Here is a 23,349-nt window from a genome sequence, read left to right as displayed (position 1 = left end):
CTGCCGTAAGGAGATCCTGCTCACCAAGTTCAAGGCGGTGCTGCAGCGCAATCCCGACATTGGTGTGCTGAGGACAGTGGCTTTGATCCTGGATGGAGATCAGCACGGATCTGAGGTTGGTGTGCCGGCTGGAGTCAAGCTTGCCGACATCCCCCTCTTGAGGTACTGCCCCATCGTCAGCGTCGACGTGGAAAGGTCCTTCTCCGTCTACAGAAACGTCCTCACCTACCGCCGACACCGCCTCACCAAGGAGAACATTACCAAGATAATGATTTCAAACACCTACTTTAACCATTCCTAAAAGGGTCTTGTCAATTTCTTCTAGTCCTCTACTTATCAAACAATGCGGTTGCAATAAAGGTACCTGAACGTCATTTTTTACCTGTTTACTAGCCCAGAGTGCTTAATGTTGTGCAGGAAAAAGCTTACCATTTTTTTTTTTTGACTGATTTCTGAAAAACCTGGTAATAATAAAAAATGAATAAAACGGGAGAAAAAAATATTTCGGGATTTTTTCACATTAAAAAAAAAAAATTCCGCTTTTCAAAACATAAAAGGCCTATTTTCTTAACATAAAAATCCGTAGTCTAGCTCATAAGTGACCACCGACTCTTTCATGACAGCTCATAAACTCAAATGAGCCAATGGGGGATCCCAGTAACAACCTTCCAGTAAAGACTGCCCTTACATAGCCAAGCAGGACTCCAACCAAATCCAACCAAATCTTCACAGGCACAAACTTACCCGCCGCAGGCTCTAAATAACAGTATGTGCTAACCCACCCTACGGGGATGCTAAACTAAACCTCAGCGGGCACCAATTCAACCTTGGCAGGCACTACCTCAACCTTGATGGGGGGGGGGGGGGGGAATGGGGGGTAGGGAGGGGGGAGGAAGGTATTGCACTATCTCACCCTCGGAAGACATTATTTCAACCTCTGCCAAGTGAAAGATATCTCTACAAATTGTGCCATTATGGCTTGCCGGATCATTGCCTTATCCCCATGTGACAAACCCAAGTCTGAGGAGGATGGGCAACCTTAAGTAACACTGGGGGTGGGAGAAATTATTCGACTAAGCTCCTCCACACTACTACACTACGCCCCAACCTTGTGTTCTCCACCACAAGCACCATGGTGGTCCACCATTTGCCAGGTGTGTCATGAAGAAAATTATTTTGAATTAAAAAAAAATTGTGTGCAAAGTCTTTTCAAATTTAAATTTTTCCCTAGATGGTTGAGGGTTGAATACCCCCGATAGACAATGAATGTCATGTGGAATCCAGAAGGTGCAAATCTCACGCATGAGGCCAAATGTGGCATAGATTGCAACCACCCAATAACCGCAACTGAGGGAATTTCCGACCACACCAGAAGTTAGCTTCAAGGAAAACTGAGCTAATAAGGTTTGACAAGGACCAATGCCTGAGCAATTTAAGGTCAGCCGTTATTCTGCTGGGGTCTCATACCTTGTCAATTATAAATCAGGATTATTAATAAATTAGCACCCTGGCTATGCCAAACAAACCTATAAACATCGGTGCAGAACAACAGCAGGTGCCCGAGGTGCAAACTATCTCTTTAAGAAATATATAATTTATTACCACAGATATGGAGCAAAATCCCTGACAAGAAACAGAATTGATACAGGTAAAAAAATAACTCTAGCTATAGACATGGGCACACACATATGCACACACACACGCACACAATGGCAGTGCCTTGTCTAACAGTATCTCACACTGTTCTCACAGCTCGAGTCCATCAATGGCAATTATAGGGCCCCAATATTTGCAGCAAAGGGATAAAGAAAGGAGAGGGATTGCACTGAAAGGCATACTGATGACCTGAATGAGGTGGAAAGGGTTGTTGAGAGGCAGAGGCGTAGGCCGCCACAAGGTGCGTGTCACTTTGAGGCTTGCGAGTGATTGAGATGAGGTTCTGCAACTATGCATGTCTCTGGCGGACCATATTAAGCCCTGGATGTCGGGAATTAGAGCTTTGACAACGTGGAGGGAGGCATGACTGGAGTGGAGAGACTTGATCAAATGTGGAAGCGTGGATTGCCGTGAAGTGCACACAGCTTTGCGGCCTGCGAATAAGGAGAAACCCCACTTATGACTCTGTCTCGAATGGACTGCTTGGTTCCCTGGATGAGTTTCGTGCTGTGATGCTCATGGCATATGTAGCTGGTTTTGTCGACCAAGGAGACAACAGGGAGGTAATCTTGGAGCGATTTGTTGCTGCTCTCACCCTGAACAGTCTGTTGAGCAGCCTGGATGGCATTTCCCAATGGGATGAATTGTTATAGAAGTGCTGGGGAATGGCAGTGGAGGGTAATCAGGGAACGATGAAGACAAATATTGTGTTGGAAAGAAAAGGAAACAAAATCTTGAATGAAGGAATACAGACCTATTAGTCGTGGAGCTCTGTGTCTGTGCAGCCGCACAAAGCAGCCGGAATAAGTGCTATGAAGATTAAAGGCTTCACTTCCTCTAGTGAGAAAGAAGATATGCTCAGAGAGAGACAGGATCTGTACTGAGGTGACAGGCTAAAAAGGTACTACCTCTCTCGGTAAAGTCAAATAAAATCACCAGAAAAGAAGCTTAAACAAACAAAACTGGAGTTTAGAGGAGAATACCATCATCTTCCACTGTGAAGTGTATTCTATGTATAAACAGTGGGGGATGCATGACAGGGGAGTAAGATTTATGCACCAGCTGAAAAAAACAAAATTGTTCATCAGAACAGATAGTTCCTTCTCATAAATTTGAAAGAGTAGCATCAACAATATATCAATACCTGATGAAAAGTAGAATAAAGGAAATAACAGTTAGTGCCAGAAAACAAATGGCATTAGATTTAAGGAGGATGCAAGATGAGGGCTTGCCGGGGGGTGGATAGAGTGATGGTGGGGACTTGACTGAGGTGGCACGGAGATGGGCTATGCGGTGAAGCCGGAACACATAATGTGACGTAACATGTGGTGCTCAGCAGCGGAGACAAAGTGTGATGGAGGGAGGGGATACAGCCCACTGACATGGACCACGTGACACCTACACAGACAGGGGGTATGAAAAGTGGACAGCAAATTATATTGAGCAGGAAGGGGAGGGAGAAAGACAGAATGGAGAAGAGGAGGAAGATGACAATGATGAAGAGAAGCGTTGATTGGAAGAAGAACCAGAAAAGACGAACAATGTGAAAGTAATTGATAATAATTAATTAACTAACCAATTAATTGATTAATCAAAAAACAAAAAATACTGTTTTTGCCATATAAAATAAATAGGTGCTTAATTAAATATCGATAATAATTAAATAACCAATCAATTAATTAATTAATCAAAAAAAAATAATATATATATATATATATATATACCGTTTTTGCCAAAGCACTTGCTCACTATTGTGCCGACATTTCACCTTCCTAGCTCAAAGGATGGCTGAGATATTGCCCAGACAAACAATTAAGAAAAAAAAACAACAAGAAAACAAACGAGTACAGATATTCAAAGTACACCGCCCCTATGCCAGATAATTAAATATCCAGGATATTTTCCAGGATGCCCCCGGCGCCCGGCAATACCGCCGTGCAGCTCATAGAGACTAAATTGGGTTGGAGAGGTGTACAATAATTGATTGATTAATTGCATAATTAAAATCAATAAACAATCATCATAAAATATGTTCTTAATCAATTGGCTAATAGCATACCGAAACCACCAGTGTTTCATCCGAAGCTGTAACTTTTTGAAAATTAATTAGTCATTAATCAAAAAAATTAAATAACTAATTGATTAATCAATTAATAATTAATCGATTAATTGTTTAATCAATAAATCAAAAATATCCTCTAGCGCAGTGGTTCTTAACCTTTTTGAGTGCCTGTACCCCTTGAGTTTTCATATTTTCCCGTACCCCGTCAAAAATGACTTAAAACTACAATAATAGATTAATAAAGTTTCTTTATTTTCACATTAAAAAAAACACATTTATGAAAACAATAATCATAATGCATAGTGTTTGCTGAAAAGTCACTTTATTGAAGTAGATTACAGGACAATCATAACTTTTGTAGAGAAACATACTACACAGTACACACAGACACATTTCTAGTGGCTCTTTTGTTGTTGTTTTTCATCAATGATGATGCTGAAACGAGGTTCTTTCTTTGAAATAGCCACACGCATGTCACTTGCATCCAAACGGTTCCTGGCCTTTGTTTTGATGTGTAGGAGCGTTGAAAAACCTGTCTCGCACGAATAGGTGGTCGCAAATGGCACGAGGATCTCCAGAGCTCTCTCTGCTAACTGTGGGAACGTTTTGAGTTGTGCACACCAGAAGATGTCTCACTGCATTGATTCAAACTCCATTCGGATTTTTTCATTGGCCTTCTGCTCAACAAGATCAGCTTTCATTATATCACTATCATCCATAGAATCCAGGTTGAAAATAAATGGATCCCTTATCCATCTCTGTGCAATAGAAACCTCTCCATGGTGAAAGTATCATTGGAAGGACTGAATCAGCACCTGCAAATGTTCTTTCACTTCAGGCACGATGGATAGTTATTTTTCCGCATTAGCAGCCTCATCAAGTTTAGGAAAGTTTGAAAAATTTCAATTCTCAATGCGCTGCATCCAAATTGGAAGTTTTTGGGTGAAGGCAGACACCTTTTCCCTGGCAGTGATCATGTTCATCCCTGTTCCTTGGATGCAGGTGTTCAAATCGTTGAGGTGTGTGAATATATCTGCCAGGTATGCCAGGGACAAAATAACTCCCTATTTTCAAAGTGGTCAGCAATGTTACTGTCTTGCTTTCTAAGAAACTGCTCGATTTATTCGTGCAGTTCGAAGACACGAGTAAACAACCGGCCACTGGAAAGCCATCTCACTCCCATGTGGAAAAGAGGAACACTATGCTCAGCTCCATTTTCTTCACAAAAAACATTGAAGAGACGGTGATTCAGGGCTCGTCCTCTGATAAAATTTACTGCACACACAGCAATTGACAAAACATTCTTCAGGTGTTCTGGCAGCATCTTCGTGGCAAGTGCATGACGATGCAACACACAGTGCGTGACAGTGACATGGGGCATCTCCTTCTTCACGAGGGTAGCAAAGCCTGATTTGTTTCCTAGCATGGCGGGAGCTCCATCAGTGCAAAGTGACCCACAAACGTTGAGAGTCATCCCATGCTTCAAGAAGAAATCTTTCACGAGATTGAACACATCGATTGCTTTTGTGGTTGTTGTCAGCGGTTCACAAAACAAGAATTCTTCCATCACTTCTTTCTCCTTCACGTACCGCACAAATACCAACAACTGACAACAACAACTGACGTTAGTTGACGCATCTAACTGAAGACTCACTTTGACAGGACTAGCTTTGATGTCTGCGATCACCTGCTGCAAGATATCTCTACTCATGTCACCAATCCTGGAACGGATAATGTCGTTTGACAAGGGTACCTGTTGAAGTTTATTTTGTGCCATGGTCCCCAACACTACCTTTGCCATTTCTAGTGCACAAGATTTCACCAGTTCTTCAGAAATTGTATGAGGCTTTTTTTTTGGCACACATGAAAACAACTTGATAAGATGCTTGCAATGATAAGATGATAGATGATGCTTCTCAACTTGATAAGATGCTTCTCAATCGGCATGAATCCTTGCATTGGCAGGGTACCACCAATATCAAATCGTTCGCTCTTGATCTTGAAGCTGTTGAAGTCATGCCCAGAATTTGTACCTCCATGCTGAGTTCCATCTTTTTCCATCAGACAGGTGAAACCGTAACGAACGTAGTCGTCATTCCACTTGCGTTTCTTGGACATGGTAAGTCAGATTTGATTCTACATAAAAAGACGTAAAAAAAAAATGAAATAAAATTAAAATTAGCTACACTTATGGTTATTACTTCAGAAAATAATAGAGGTTGTCATGTTTTTTATTGTAAGCGCTCATTCATATCTTTTTATGATATAATATTTGCTTATAATTGAATAAAAATATATTTAAAAGATAAAAGAATTATGAACACATAAAGTCCAAAATTATTATTTTAAAAAAACCCAAACCCTTGTAATTTTTTAACAAAAACATTTTAACGATTGTAATTTTAAAATAAAAACATTTTAACTCTTCTTTTTTTCTTTAAATACTGTTATACTCTTATTTTTAATTGAAATTTATTTTGGGGCGGCGTGTCTCGTACCGCCAGCTTGGAGGTTTCGTACCCCCTGGGGGTACAGGTACTCCTGGTTAAGAATCTATGCTTTAGAGCCACATCACTTCGTTACTGTCGTGTCCAAATATCAGCTTCCAAGCTCAAAAGGTACCTGAGATATTGCCCAGATGAGAAAGAAAATAAATAAATGATTCATAATGAAAAAAAGAAAAATCATAAGATAATTAAATATATAATTAATCAATTTGCTAATAGAATACCTAATCCACCACAGTTTCACCCGAATGTGCAATTTAAAATATATATATTAATCAAATCATTAATCGAATAATTAATCGATTAATTGATTAATCAACAAATGACAAATATCCTTTACAGCCAAATCACTTGGTCATTGTCATGTCCAAATATCAGCTTCCTAACTCAAATGGTGCCTGCGATAATGCCGAGAAGAGAAAGGAAATAAATAAGTACTGAATTTTTTTTTTTTGTTGTATACTGAATCGAGGCTCGTGAAAGAGCTAACATTTACTTCACAAACAAATCAACCAGACAAACAAAATATATAAAAAGAGGGAGCGGAAGACAAGATGGGGAGAGAAGGGGAAGCACACAAACACAACATTTGAGCGCAGGGAGATGTGTGGGAGGGAGAGGGCTTGGGGGGAGGAGACGTCGGAAGGGGGGGGGGGGGGGGTGGGAGTAGTATAAAACACAAGGACACCCAGGACTTCCAGGACAGAAGTTGGTATTTCAAAAAAGTGGAATTGGGGTGAAATTAGCGGGGGTAGAAAAGATCAAGGTTTTGGATGGGGGCAGATAAGAGATAGTGGTGAACAGCTGTTTTAAAGACCTGGAGGGTGGAGTGGGATTGACGAGAGTGAGGGAGTTTGTTCAAGAGGCGGGATAAAAGAGGAATGAAGGAGTGAAGGTGAGCAGAGAGTCTTGATTTTGGCAGTTTAACCATAAGAGGGTTGCAGGCAGATCTTGTGCGACCTGTAGGAATATTTGCGGGACAGAGCCCAGAGAGAGCTGGGGGGGGGCAAGGCCAGAGAGGAGTCGGTAGAAGACGGAAGGACCACCAACCTGCCTGCGGTGAGTGAGTGAGAGGCCCTTAGAGTTAGCTTCATCGCGGGAGATTCCAATGAATCTGAACGCTTTGGTTTTTAAACAGCGTGAAGACGAGCTAGGTGTGAGGCAGGAGCACCAGCCCAGAGGGGAGAGCAGTATTCCATTGAGCTGCGGATGAAAGCCTTGTATATGGTGAGGAGCTCATGTGTGCCAAGGAAGGACTTCACACGACGGAGGATGCCCAGTCGGCGACTGGCTTTGGAGGCCAGATTTGAAATGTGGTTTTCCCAGGAAAGATCATGGCAGATAGTGAGACCCAAAAGCTTGAGTGACAGAACTTCTTGGAGAGGATTATTCAGAAAGTGGATGGGAGGGTTGTCCAGTCGGTCTTTTCGGAGAGACATCATAAGAGTGTGAGATTTGTCAGGATTGAAAGACATGTTCCACTTGTTTGCCCAGTCTGTGATTTTGTCCAGGTCTGCAGAGAGTGAGGAGGCTGCAGACTGCCGATCTGAGGGATGAAGAATGGAGCGACAGAGAGTAGAGTCATCAGCAAAGAGATAGAGAGGATTTTCAAGAGAGTCAGAGAGATCATTGATGAAGACCAGAAAAAGCACAGGGCCCAGAACACTGCCTTGGGGAACTCCAGCCTGAACAGGAAGAGGAGATGAGAGAAACCCATTCAGGGCCACACGTTGACTACGACTAGAGAGGAAGTCCGCCAGCCATGCGTGGAGATTTCCATGGATACCAAAAGAGGAGAGTTTGGTGAGCAGAGCGGGGTGCCAGACCGTATCGAAGGCACGTGATATGTCAAGGGAGACAGCTCTAATTTCCTGTTTGGCATTGAGGACCTCCATCCATTGTTGAGAAAGCAGAAGCAGCATGTCCAGAGTAGAGTGACCAGGTCTGAAACCAAATTGATGATCAGAGATCAAGCCATTGGAGAAGAGGAAAGATTTCATATCTGAAGCAATGATGGATTCCATGACTTTGCTGATAATTGGGAGAAGGCTGATTGGTCTGTAGTTGCTGGGATCGGTTTTTGCACCTTTTTTGTGCAAAGCGGTGATGTTGGCAGATTTCCAAGCAGATGGCAGATGACCTTGAGCAAAAGAGAGGGTGAAGAGAACAGAGAGAGGGAGTGAAAGAGCGGAAGAACAGGATTTTAGGACCCGTGGACTGATGCCGTCAGGTCCAGTTGCAGAATCACAGTCGAGGGTTGACAGAAGCTTTTCCACCTTGTCAGGAGGAAAGGACACAGTCCAGGAGCAGCTGGGTATGACTGGGTATGGTGGGTACAGAGAGGGATGGGTTTGGGACACAAGATTTAGAGGCAAACACAGAGGTCACAAACACAGCAAACACATTTATCGATAATAATAATTAAATAACTAATCAATTAATTGATTCATCAAAAAACAAAAAATATTCTTTTTGCCAAAGCACTTGCTCACTATTGTGCCACAATTTCAGCTTCATAGCTCAAAGGATGGCTGAGATATCGCCCAGACAAACAAACAAACAACCAAGAAAACAAACAAGAAAACAAACAAGCACAGATACATTCAAAGTACACCGCCCCCATGCCAGATAATTAAATATCCTCCAGCGTGGCATTGCCAGTATGGCGCAGGTGCCCGTAAATACCGCCATGCAGCTCATAGAGACTGTATTGGGTGGGAGAGGTGTACAATAATTCATTGATTAATTGCATAATTAAAATCAATAAATAATCATCGTAAAATATTTTCTTAATCAATTGGCCAATAGTATACCTAAACCACCAGTGCTTCATCCGAAGCTGTAACTTTTAGAAAATTAATTAAATAAGCCATTAATCGCAATTTATTTATTTATTGATGAATCAATAAATAATTAATCGAAAAATTGATGAATCAATAAATCAATTATATAATTTATAGCCACATCACTTGCTCACTGTCATGTCCAAATATTAGCTTCCTAGCTCAAAAGGAGCCTGAGATATTGCCCAGATGAGAAAGAAAATAAATAAATGATTAATAATGAAAATAAATAAATAATAATCATAAAATAATAAAATAATTAATCAATTGGCTAATATAATATCGAAAACACCACCGTTTAACCAGAATCTGTAATAATTTTTTAAAATTAATTTAGTCATTAATCGAATAATTAAATAACTAATCGGTTAATTGATTAATCAATAAATCAAAATATCCTTTACAGCCAAATCACTTGGTCATTGTCATGTCCAAATATCAGCTTCCTAACTCAAAAGGTGCCTGAGATATTGCCCACAAGGGAAAGGATATAAATAAGTACTTAATTTGTCGATAATAATTAAATAACTAATCAATTAATTGATGAATCAAAAAAACAAAAAATACAGTTTTTGTCAAAGCACGTGCTCGCTATTGTGCCGAAATGTCAGCTTCTTAGCTCAAAGGATGGCTGAGATATCGCCCGGATAAACAAGAAAACAAAAAACCAAGCAAACAAACAAGAAAGAAAACAAGTGAACAACCGGAGTGAAAACTGAGTATTCCCTTGCAGCGCGCGTCATTTCCGGGCCCCCTTCGGTGCCCGGCAATGACATTATGCAGTGCCTGGACATGGCATAGGAAAGGGGCGGTGTACAACAAGAAAACAAACAACCGGAGTGAAAACTGAGTACTCCCTCTCAGCGCGCGTCATTGCCGAGCCCCCTTCCGTACCCGGCAATGACGTTATGCAGCGCCTGGAGATGGCATAGGAAAGGAGCGGTGTACAATTATTTGGGGATCGGCCGGCACTCAGCTCTGCGTCCCCAATTGGCTGGTAAGGCTTGCTGCTGGTCGTTTTTTCGCCTCCAAACCGGGAATGGTCCCTGAAGTCTCTTTCCATAAGCGCACACGAGCCATAGATGCACCACTGCCCACGACCAAGCCAGAACAAAGATAAAAAGGCAAACACAGCCGTTCTCTTGAAAGCCAGCACACTAGGGAAATGCGACCGCCTCCACAAAACGCCAGGACAGAGAAAAAAAACAAAAATGGCGAGACCGTGTCTTTTTCCTCCGTCTCTCGAATGTTCCACACTGACGTCACACTCTGAACAATCATCGAGCGCTACTCAAACATCCCATCTCACCTCCACCAATCACGAAGACCGGGGCGTTGCCTCCCCATTACGAGTCGTCGGGGGGCGGAGTCGAGTCGTCATTCAGGAATGTTCGGATGACGTCGTTCTCTTGCCGATCGGCAAATGCTGTTTCTGTCGGCTCTGGCGACGCTGTGAGCGAATGAGTCAATTTGTTACTGTCGCAGGTGGAGAGGGTTTTGGATTTGGGTCCATTTGAATGTTTGTCTGTTTGTCCGCACAGAATAAATATGATTTTCTCTGGAACCGTTAGTCCGATTGACAGGAAATTTTCACCATAGGTGCAACTCAACCTGTATAATTTTTTCATGATAATTATGACGTCATAGGTCACGTGGTATGGGTGCAATCTTGGAAAAATCGAAAAACTTTGCACCTCTATATCACGGTAAGCGCTGAATAGAAAAAATTGAGACATGGCTCATTGTAAAGAACTCTCCATGGGGAATAAAATCTGTTAATGATGATGTCATAGGTACCTCCATTATGACGTCATAATTCGACAAGTACAAAACTTCATCCGATCAAGATACAATTTCTTGAGCATCATGTAGGCATAAAATGGTGGAGAAAAAACATAATGATGACGTCATCAGTCACGTGGTTCGGCCGCCATCTTGAAAAAACCGAAAAACTTTGCACCTCTATATATCCGAAAGCGCTGAATAGAAAAAATTGAGACATGGCTCATTGTAAAGAACTCTCCAAGGGGAATAAAATATGTTAATGATGATGTCATAGGTGCCTCCATTATGATGTCATAATTCGACAAGTACAAAACTTCATCCGATCAAGATACAATTTCTTGAGCATCATGTAGGCATAAACTGGTGGAGAAAAAACATAATGATGACATCATCGGTCACGTGGTTCGGCTGCCATCTTGGAAAAACCGAAAAACTTTGCAACTCTATATATCCGAAAGCGCTGAATAGAAAAAATTGAGACATGGCTCATTGTAAAGAACTCTCCAAGGGGAATAAAATATGTTAATGATGATGTCATAGGTGCCTCCATTATGACGTCATAATTCGACAAGTACAAAACTTCATCCGACCAAGATGAAATTTCTTGAGCATAATCTAGGAATAAATTAGTTTCGAAAAAAAATTAATGATGACGCCATCGGTCACGTGGTTTGGCCGCCATATTTGTTTTAACACAAAAGCCTTAAAAACCACTGAAAACACATCCTGGTGAGGGTCTGCAATCTCTGATTGCTCATTCTTGTTATAGTTGTTTTACTGAGCCCACAATTTCCTGGTTGGCTGAATGTAATAAAACCAAAGGGAAGACAACAGAAGGAAAATTACACACTGGGGAATTAATCATTAAGCCCTATAATTAATTAGCACAAAGCCACACCCCTTATGGGTACATGCAAACGCTCTTACCCGGACAGACGGCCTACTTACATACATCGAGATGGCTTTGTGGCATACGGAGCATGCTAATCTACACATTCTGAAATTTCTTAAGGTATTTCTTTGTCTACTCCCACAAACGTAACACTATGTATCCCCAAAAAACGTTGAAGTGGAAGCAAGTTTTTTTTGCCATTTTAAAAGGGGTTCACATCTCTAAGGAGTTTCTAAAATGAATCGATTCCTCATTTCTTTTACATTACTCCCTTTGCTTTATGAGAAAATAAATCCATATTTCACATTCATCATAATTTGTACCAAGGCATATTCCTCAGCAAAATCAAAAGCAAAAATGTTGGCAGTTATCGGTTTTACAATTTCCCCTCGAGACCGTTCAAGAAAACATGGTGAATAGCGTCCATCTTTGCTATAAATTCTCTGAATTTGGATTACAGAATTTTGTGTTATAGGTTTGACCTTATCGTCCATAAAACAAATAACAGACTTGTTTTTCAATTTAACCTTTCATGCAAATTGTCTAATATGTATGTGTAATATGCATCAATGCAAGTAAAAATAAATCATGTGAATGGGATCTACAACGATCACAAAACTGTAATGTTTAAAAATATGTATAATACAACTTGTGTAACCAGCCTTAGGCCAGCCAAGGCAGACTCACATTGCATTGCTAGTTGTTGAGGCGGAGAGTGCACTGCCAGAAACAATACCACACTTGGAGCATTTGAGTTTAGCATGTGGCAGAGGAACTGGTCTGTAGAGAAAGGGCATCAATAAAAGGAGCATGAAAAATGTCTCGTGTCAAAGTAAAAATAAAACGTGGAGTATACAATGGAGAAAAAAGTCGTTGTGAACTTATCTAGGAGACTGCTGGGTGAGGGAATGTTTTTCTTTGAAACATTCCACATTTATCACATTTATAATCATGACCATGGTGGATGTAGCTCGCAAGACAACATGTCATATGATGACAAGGCTTTAGGCTATTCTGTGCCGTTACTCTTCTGATTCCTCACCACATGTGTTCCAAAATAACTCTTAAACATGTGTCCTTAAGGAAATACTTCAGTGACTTACCCCGCGTGATGCTTCAATTTCTTGTCATGAATTCCTTCCTTCGAAACAAGCTTATTGAATACAAGAATGCAGATCCCCATGTTCACCTGAGGGACCACAAGTGAACGTTTACTGCATGGGCGCAAAGCAATTCATAAAAATATGAATTCTGTCATAATATAAATAAAATGATTTAGTTTTATGGAAACATTAAAGAAAACATCTTTTAAACGAAAGCCTTTAGAATGCTGCCCACAAAGACAATCCATAAAATGATTAGACATCTTAATCAGGAGAGTAAAATTATGTTAATTATTTGGGGGCGGAGAGGGGTACACAGAGCAGAATTATTTGTGTGTGAGAGATATGTCGAAAAAGAAATCTGTCTGTGGCATCTGATGAGATAGAATCTGAGACACAAAGTGTCATCAAAATCCTATCTGCTGGCTTGTTCGTCTGGCACCAGCAATAACGTGACACAGTGTTTTGGTACAATATGTTTGTTTGGAACTTTGGTATCATTCATGTTTTTCGTTTAAGAAATTATTTTTTCATGATTCTTTCATTTCATGATGTTCCAGACTCTATATATATATATATATATATATATATATATATATATATATATATATATATATATCAATCATCCATCGTTTTAGGCCCTAGGCCTGGGCCTAGTTGGCCTATGCAGTAATCCCATGGCATTCTGGTACCAGCGACCACACAGCAATGGCGCTACATTTCTCACTGCACTCAGCTGGGAATTTTATGTGGAGGAATTTCCTCCTCCCCATTGATGCCAACCTATGGGAATTGTCTATGCGAATTGTCTGTGCTATTAATTATCCTTTTAATTGCTGAACATAAAGGAAGGAAGCAGCAAATACCATTTTTACAGTATTTGCTATGACTGGTTTGAACCTCTGATCTTCCAGACTGAGCGGGACACTCTAACGATTACAACAGAAAGTCTCTTTTTTTTTTTTTTTGTCCTTTCTGTTCTCTGTTCTTGACAGACCCCGTCCCATTCCTGACACATTTATTAGTGGATTGCATGGTCTTGCGATGTCAGTTGTTCACTAGTTAGATCACCTCCTTGGTCTATTACATACCAAAGTCTCAAGCACCAATCTTTGATGTATCTTTCGTATGATGCATAGTATATGCTATATGGGATCCTCGCTGTTCAATGAATGTCAAATGTCCTGTGATGTCCTGTCAAATGTCCTGTCCAACCCCAATAAATGCCCCTTTTATGTTCGTCCAATATGAATTTCAAAATTTCTCCCAGTTTCACCAATATATGCTCAACTACAATCCTTAGAGGTGGTACTCTATTCTTTTTTTTTGCATCCACTTATTGTAGTGACATGAATCTATACTCCCTCCGATTTATCACCAAATGGAATTGGTCTTTTAATTGGGTAATAACACTGCCGATGGTGTGCATTGGCTTACAAGTCACTCCAATTTATGCACCTCATTGGATTTTGCCAATTATTTCTGAGAGGTCTCGGTAATAAGTAAAACACCGACCTCAATCATATCTAACTGTTTGCTTTTTGCAATACAAGGTTTCTTAAATTAAGGAAGTAAGCTACGATCATAACCATTGTTCTGTAATATATTTTGTACTTGTTTTACCTCCATCTCTGTACAGGAAAGCAACCCACACCATTAAACTATTTTATATTTCAATTCAGGTAATATTTTTTAACGGACAAATGTGGTGTTGCTCAAACATGAATATATCGTGTATGTAACAAAGCTGCAACAAAGAAGTGAAAACACAGCACAACAACAACAACAACAACAGGTATTTTAAGGCCATTTTCCCTGCAAGAGCGGGGGTTGGCTTTGCGGTCCCCATGACAATCTTCTCCATTTTGCCCTATTTTCTGCATCTCCCCTTGTTAACCCCCTTGCCCGCATTTCTTCTTCGACCATCTTTAGCCAAGTCTTTCTCGGTCTTCCCCATCCTCGACTTCCTTCTACATTCATTTCCATCACTCTTCTCAACCAGTCACTTTCATCCTTCCTCAACACATGACCAAACCATCTCAAACTGTTCCTCTTCACAGCATCCATCACAGGCTCTATTCCCATCATCTGTCGCAATTCATCATTTGTCTCCCTCTCTCTCAACGATACTCCGCACATCCACCGAACCATTCACATTTCCACCCTTTCCAGCCTTCGTTGCTGCTCTACGTTCATTACCCATGTCTCGCTCCCATAAATCATAACACTTCTCACACATGCAGCATACACCATTCCCACAGTACAATACAGACTAATGGTTGTTACTACCTGGAATTAAGAAACTTCATATTCATCTCATCCTACCTCATCCTACCCTCTCTCCCAGCACTTCTGCAATCTCTGACATGCTGTCAACAGCTCTCCAGACCCCCCCTCTCCTTCCTCATCTTACCCTCTCCCTCCTTCCCCTCTATTGTACCCGACACTCTTCCTACATCTTCCTTATTCCTCAATGGTATGGACCTCAAACATCCAGGGCCTTCACTCAATCCTAACTGATATCTCCATGCAGGTTGCTTCTGACAAACCAGACGTAATGTGCTTAAAAGAAACTTTCCTCCTTCAAGATGTCCCTGACTCCTTAGTATCTCTCCCTGGTTACTCCCTCCTCCAGTATGATAGACCTAAGCCTCATCCTGGTGGTGGAGTTGCTATCTTTATCAAAAACTCCGTTCATCACTCTCACTGCACTGCCCTCCCTCCACCACACCTCCAAGAGTACCTCTGGCTACGGCTTCCTCTCCACTCCCACCTTTTGTTCATATGTGTGTTGTACCGTCCACCAAACAGTGATGACTCCATTTACATCTCGCTCTCCAACAACATGGACCAACTTATATCCACTCATCCTAACTCTCTTGTCCTCATACGTGGCGATTTCAATTGTCATGTCAACTGGCTGGGAAAGCCACATTTCTTTACTGGGAAATGACATTTCCTGGGAAAGCCACATTTCCAAGCCGGCCTCCAAAGCCAGTCACCGACTGGGCATCCTCCATCATGTGAAGTACTTTCTTGGCACTACTGATCTACTCACCACTTACAATGTTTTCATCTGCAGCGTGATGGATTACTACTCTCCCCTCTGGGCTGGTGCTCCTGCCTCACACCTAGCTCGGCTTCATGCTGTTGAGGCCAAAGCTTTCAGAATCATTGGAATCTCCCATGATGAAGCTGATTCTGAGGGCATTTCACTCTCTCACCACAGGCAGGTTGGTGGTCTTTCTGTCTTCTATCGACTCCTCTCCGGCCTAGCTCCTCCTGCTCTGTCCTCTGTGCTCTGTCCCCCAAATATTCCTGCAGGATGCACAAGGCCTGCCATCAACCCTCTTCTGATGAAACTGCCAAAATCAAGACTCTCTGCTCACCTTCACTTTTCACCCCAAATTGGGCTAAGGGGTATTGTCGTCACGGGCGTCCGTCAACTTTTGGTTTCCGTCAATTTCAAGGAGAATGGCTTGTCCGATTAAATCCATTTTTGCAGTGTGTGTTGGGGTTGAGTGGAGGAAGGTTCCTTTCGAAAATGGGCGCGCTGCGATTTTCAATATGGCCGCCACGGCAGCCATCCGGGCGTCCGTCAACTTTTGGTTTCCATCAATTTCGAGCAGAATGGCTTGTCCGATTAAATCCATTTTTGCAGTGTGTGTTGGGGTTGAGTGGAGGAAGGTTCCTTTCGAAAATGGGCGCGCTGAGATTTTCAATATGGCCGCCACGGCAGCCATCTTGAAATTGGTTTCCATCAATTTCGAGCAGAATGGCTTGTCCGATTAAATCCATTTTTGCAGTGTAGTCAGGTAGTATATGGTATTTGAAAAAGTCCCGTGGGCATTTAATGGTTATGGTTAAAGCAAACCACCGATCTAATTATCTTTATTAGACCCCAAACAACTAAAAAATACTTGATGGCCATCTCAAAAATGTGTAGAACACAATTTTATGACGTCATCAAGATGGCCGCTATAAAACGATGCTTAAAATCATAATTTTGAAACTACTCAATCAAATTTAAAGATGTTGGGCTCAAAATGTTCAGAATGAAGCTACTGAACTGTTTATACTGTTTTCTGTACATCACACTACCTAAACATATTACAAATATAAAAAAATTTGGGAAAATCTTGTCCAAACTCTGAGGGGTTTGATAAATCCATTCACTGAAGACTGTGATGATCTATTTAACTTTGCTACAAAAGCAGTCTTGCCAGAGAATATCAAGAATGATCTCTGCAACAGGAATGAAATTGGCCAGGATCTGTTTGATGAATTTGTGTCAAAGAGAATCACAACTGGTGAAGTTATTCTCTGGGATTCGATGAAGAAGAGAAAGCTACAAACATGGAAACACACTGGGAAAATAGTAGCAGTCAAAGCAGGACAGAAAATAGTTGAACTTCAGGAAGACCGATCACTCTTTGGCCGCATGCTAGTTGTGTCAAAGTCGAGGTCTGACATAAACTTGAAAGATGAAATTGGGAAACATGAACTTTCAGTACTGCCAAGGGCTCTGTTTGCTGCAGATGGCACAATGCCGCACTGTTCAGCGAAGAGCAACCTTATGAAAATCGTCGAAGATGCCCCCAAAGCCTTAGAAGAGGTAAATGCTGAAGTAGCTGAGCACCCAATCACAGAAATGAAGGTTGCCCTTATAGATGCCATGGTAGAAGTTCAATCAATGCCGAAGCCGGAAAGGATAAAGCTGTGTTCAGATCTTGGACTTTACTTCACAACACTTGTCTTTAACAAGTTCAACCAACAGAAATACGATGAAGTGCATCTGGTATTTGACAGATATGATGTCTCCCAGTCATTGAAAACAATTGAGCGAGAAAGAAGGCAAAGTGGCACTCAACCAGTTGCTTACCACTTAATGGACAATACAAACATTGCACAAGTGCCCCTAAAGAAACTACTCTCTCATACAAACACAAAGATGGAGCTCTCAAACTACCTGGCACAAAAATCTCTTCAGCAAGGCACCAAAAATGGAATGAAGCTTGTTGTGGCCTGGGGAGACAAATGTGAAGCAACACACAAGGACATGAGCTACCTGGCAAGTGAACAGGAAGAGGCTGACACAAAGTTACTGCTGCACGCCCTTGATGCAACAGCTCGTGGAGCTACTAGGATAGACATTCATTCACCGGACACTGATGTTCTTATCCTTGCTCTCAGACGTTACCCAGAATTATGTAAAGATTCATCATTCATAACAGGAGCTAAAGACAAGCACAGATCAATTCCTCGAGGACCAATATGTGATGCTCTAGGCAGTAACAAAGTTGCTGCCCTTCCTGGATTCCACTCCTTTACAGGAGCTGACATTACTGGTAGCTTTGCAGGCAAGGGAAAGCTAACATGCTGGAAGGTATTTCAGAACTCCAGTGAAGAAACTATTTCAGCCTTTCGCAATTTAGGCAAGACTCTCAAACCAACAGAGGACACTATGAAGGCACTGGAGCAGTATGTGTGCCAGTTGTTTCTTCCTCAAACACAGATAGATGAGGTGAAAGACTTGAGGTGGTGGTTATTCAAGAAGAAACAAGCCCAGTCTGAAAAACTGCCACCAACAAAAGATGCACTAAAACATTCAATCTGGAGAGCACATTACCAAGCAATGATCTGGAACAATGACAAAAATGTCCATGCCAACATTCCATCACCTCAGGATTATGGTTGGGACATGGTCAATGGGCACTGGGTGGAAATAACATCTACACAACTCCCAGCACCTGAGTCAGTAATTCACTTGATAAAGTGTGGCTGTGCTACCACGAAGTGCTACTACAAGGCATTGCAGGACTAAAATGCACTGAACTTTGTAATTGTGTTGATGATTGTGAAAATATGGAAGTGGATACAGCGAGTGAGGATGATGAAGACACTGAGGATGAACTAATCTAACATGTTTCTGAGTTATTAGTTCACCCCCCACATTCTGTTATGCTTATCAGTTCCAGTATTACCATGGGTTTAGCTGTTGGATGACCATAACTATTAATATCTATAAAAGTCTAAAAATGACTCCTATATCTACGAAACATTATTGGTGATTATTATTAAATTATTTTGCCACACCAATGACTGAGTGTTGGTTTTCTATATAATGTCACTGATTAAATTAAATGTAACATAATTTCTTGTCATTATTGGAATAAAAGTCAATTTCCAAGTCCAATTCCAAAAACAATTTGTGTCTAGTTTTGTGTTATCACCAAATAGTGATACTCTAATCAAAGTGCTGTACTTAAACCTTTCGTTTGTTAAGTTAAAAATATATATTTTATTTGATGTCACGTTTTATCTGGTCATTCCACCTAGTCATAATGTACACTATATATTATTTTTACTGAATTATATAATATGTATTTCTTTTGGGTATGTATTTGGTTTATAGTCCAAATATTATGGATATTTTTTTAACACAATACAACAAAAACAACAACATGCATTTAAAGGCCATTTTCCCACTAGAGCGGGGGTTAGCCTTGCGGTCCCCATGACAATCTTCTCCATTTTGCCCTATTTTCTGCATCTCTCCTTGTTAACCCCCTTGCCCGCATTTCTTCTTCCATCATCTTTAGCCAAGTCTTTCTCGGTCTTCCCCGTCCTCTACTTCCTTCTACATTCATTTCCATCACTCTTCTCAACCAGTCACTTTCATCCTTCCTCAACACATGACCAAACCATCTCAACCTGTTTCTCTTCACAGCATCAATCACAGGCTCTATCCCATCATCTTTCGCAATTCATCATTTGTCTTCCTCTCTCTCAACGATACTCCGCACATCCACCGAACCATTCGCATTTCCACCCTTTCCAGCCTTAGTTGCTGCTCTACGTTCATTACCCATGTCTCGCTCCCATAAATCATAACACTTCTCACACGTGCAGCATACACCTTTCCCTTCAGCTTCAACGACACTCCCCTCCTCATCAGCACGCCACTCAGTTCCCGAAACCGCTTCCATGCACATCTCACTCTTGCAACCGTTGCCGAGTCTGATCCACCTTGTCCATTCAGCATGTCTCCGAGGTAGCAAAATGTTTTCACACCTTCCAGCTTCACGCCGTCTCCAAGATCCAACTCAACATTTCCTCCATCTGCAGCTCCCTCTGTGCACACCTTACATTTGAATGTAGCTGCCACACTGGTTAATGACCCTCTCAGACCACTACATTTTTGATGAACCCACTCAGCGCACATTGCACATTGAATGGAGTTCACTCCGTCACCCTTCCTGCACACAGCACATGGCCACTTCCCAGTTCTTTCCACTCTCTCAAAACCTCCCTCAAAGTCCCTTGACAAAAACTCCCTCAAAACCGTCCATACTCCTTCCCACATGTCCATTTAGGTCTCCTCCTACCACAACAACTTCCTCATCTTTCACGTTTTCCATCAGCTTCTCTATCGCACACCAGAACTTGTCCTTCTCTTCATCGCTCCGACCAATCTGCGGAGCATATCCCGAGATGACGTTCACCAAGAGCTCTCCAATCATCATTTTCACCATCATCAACCTATCACTCACTCTAGTCACACTCACCACACTGTCTACAAACTCCTCAGAAAACAGGACAGCAACACCATTCACGCCCTCCAGGCACCCTTGCCACACAAACGTGTATTTCTGTCCCTGCCTTCCCTTCACCATTCTCAGACCACTTCCCTTCCATCTTGTCTCTTGCACACAACATATGTCCACTCTTCTTCTGATCAATACTTCCACCACTTCTCCTGATCTCCCTGTCATTGTCCCTACATCCCATGTCCCAAACCTCAGAAACCGATCTCCACTTCGGGCTGTACCCTGCCCATATGTAGTTGTAATTGTCATGGTTCTCTTTTTGAGGCAATGTTTTTATGGCCGGATGCCCTTCCTGACGCCAACCTTCTTAGTCGCCTCTTACGACACGCAGGGATACGGTGTACCTATTCTAACCAGTGTAAACACCGGGATAAAGCTTTGAATAAAATCAAACTGATTTAATCCCGAACAAAATAAACGGAGAATGAAATCAATAATAACTATATACAATGAAGTAAAATAAATCCGATAAAAACTAAGGCGTCAAGTCACAAGCAAAGACGGGGCAAGGGACACAAAATGGCGACTTATCTCTGATGGCAGCGGTTGAGAGGATGGGCACAGAGCAGGCGATGAGAGGATGGGCATGGAGCAGGCAATGAGATGAGCAGGACGATGAAGAGACGATGAGGAGACGAACAGGACCATGAACAGGCAATGCAATGGTGGAGGATGATAACACCAAGGCCAAAGCAGGCAGGCAAGATGACCTCCTTAAAGCTCTCCTTCTTAGGAAGACCAATCTCCTCAGAATACCAGTTCTCACCAAAAACGTGAGCTCCTCTCCTCAGGCTCGCGGTACAGTTAATTCTCCTCAGGCTCGCGGTACAGTTAATTCTCCTCAGGCTCACGGTACAGTTATTCTCCTCAGGCTTGCGGTACAGTTAATTCATTCTCCTCAGGCTCGCTGTACAGTTAATTCTCCTCAGGCTCGCGGTACAGTTAATTCTCCTCAGGCTCGCGGTACAGTTAATTCTCCTCAGGCTCGCGGTACAGTTAATTCTCCTCAGGCTCGCGTTGCAGTTAATTCTCCTTACTCCACGCGAGCTCCTCAGCACACACCAGAATGCGCCATCGCCATCTTGAATCCGTCAGGAGGGCACAAAATTTTCACTGCTGAATACCTTGTTTGTGTTTCGAAGATCAATTTCAAGACGTCAATGAGACACAGCACAACTCAATTGCGCTCACGCGACGAGTCCATTTTTTTTTTAACACAATGTATATGTATATTATGTTATTATTCTGTTTGTTTGAGTATTGGTTTTTTTTCATCAGTTGTTATTATATTACTTTTAAATTATTCAGTGTACCTATGTTTACCACTTTATTCTTAAGTTATTATTACAGTCATTCTTACGTTATTGTTACAGTCTAGACTGAAGGCTAGGCTTGACTTGGGAAATGCAATGTTTTAGAGTATATCAGTTTATTAAATGTTCATACATCTATTAATCTATATGTATATGTCTCAAATGATTGGACAAATATATTAGTATAATGCATGGAGGGAGTGGGACGTCAAGCTCCATCTCCCGACGTTTATGAACCCCTTTCTCCCACCTCCAATAGGGAATACTGGGTACACATTACGTACTATATTTTCTTGTATAGTACTTGGGCCAAGAGCTGTTCTTATATAGTTGCATTTAAAATATATTTTGTCAATAAATTTCAATGTTATAAAAACAAAATCATTTCATGTTATCTTTCCAGTATTGTACTATATTTTAATACGTACAAAAATTACTCATTTTTGACACAAATTCTATTTTTTGTTGGTAGAATATTATGTGAAAACAGTATAGATATCTCTGCAGCATCATTCTGAGCAATTTGAGCAAAACATCATTAAATTTGGTTGAGTAGTTTCAAAGTTATGACTGAAAATCTGATTTCAAGCATCGTTTTCATGGCGGCCATCTTGATGACGTCATAAAATGGTGTTCTACACATATTTGAGATGGCCACAAAGTATTTTGTGGTTGGTTGGGGTCTAATAAAGATAATTAGATAGGTGGTTTACTTTAACCATTAAATGCCCATGGGATTCCAGATGCTCCTACACTAGTGTGTGTTGGGGTTGGGTAGAGGAAGGTTCCTTTCGAAAATGGGTGCGCTGTGATTTTCAATATGGCCACCACGGCAGCCATCTGGAAATTGGTTTCCGTCAATTTCGAGCAGAACGGCTTATCCGATTAAATCCATGTTTGCAGTGTGTGTTGCGGTTGAGTAGAGGAAGGTGCCTTTCGAAAATGGGCGCGCTCGATTTTCAATATGGCCACCACGGCAGCCATCTTGAAATTGGTTTCCGTCAATTTTGAGCAGAACGGCTTGTCCGATTAAATCCATTTTTGCAGTGTGTGTTGGGGTTGAGTAGAGGAAGGTTTCTTTCGAAAATGGACGCGGTGCCTGCTTTGCGGTGCTATTTATTCATTCCTCTTTTTCCCATCTCTGGAACAAATTCCCACATTCTTTTCAATCCCACTCCTCCCTCTGGGTCTACAAAACAGCTTATCACCACCATCTAATATCTTGCCAATCCAAATCCTTGATCTTTTCCACCCCCGATAATCCACGCCAAACCCACCTCCAACAAATTCCCTGTTTTCTTTCCTGAAAATCCCTGTAGGGTCCATCTTGATTATCCCATGCATCCCACCCCAGCCCTTTCTCTTCCATAGATCTCCCGATGTACCTATTCCCTAGTGTTGCTGTGCTTCCCTCTCTCCCCCATCTTGTCTCCCGCTCCCTTTATTATATGCTATTTGTGTTAGCTCTTATATGAGCTTCGATTAAGTATACAAAAAAACAAAAACAAAAACACATTGGCGATTGGTGCTTGAGACTTTGTATGTGATAAGTTAAGCAGGTGAACCAACGAGTGAAGC

General features: G+C 41.5%; 1 protein-coding gene across 1 annotated transcript in view; it reads right to left on the bottom strand.

Moving 5' to 3' along the window:
• The window catches only part of LOC137436117 (adhesion G protein-coupled receptor B3), a 999,412-nt gene that overhangs the window by 51,570 nt on the left and 924,493 nt on the right, over nt 1-23,349 (bottom strand). Inside the window, exons 20-21 of the mRNA XM_078786591.1 lie at nt 12,849-12,934; nt 12,433-12,525 (exon numbers count right to left, since the gene is read on the bottom strand). Coding sequence (XP_078642717.1) covers nt 12,433-12,525; nt 12,849-12,934 — 179 coding nt within the window. The remainder of the gene's footprint in view (nt 1-12,432; nt 12,526-12,848; nt 12,935-23,349) is intronic.

The sequence above is a fragment of the Myxine glutinosa genome, chromosome 11, assembly GCF_964187855.1.
Source record: "Myxine glutinosa chromosome 11, kmMyxGlut1.1, whole genome shotgun sequence".
NCBI lineage: Eukaryota > Metazoa > Chordata > Myxini > Myxiniformes > Myxinidae > Myxine > Myxine glutinosa.
This window is presented reverse-complemented; position numbering and strand designations above follow the sequence as displayed.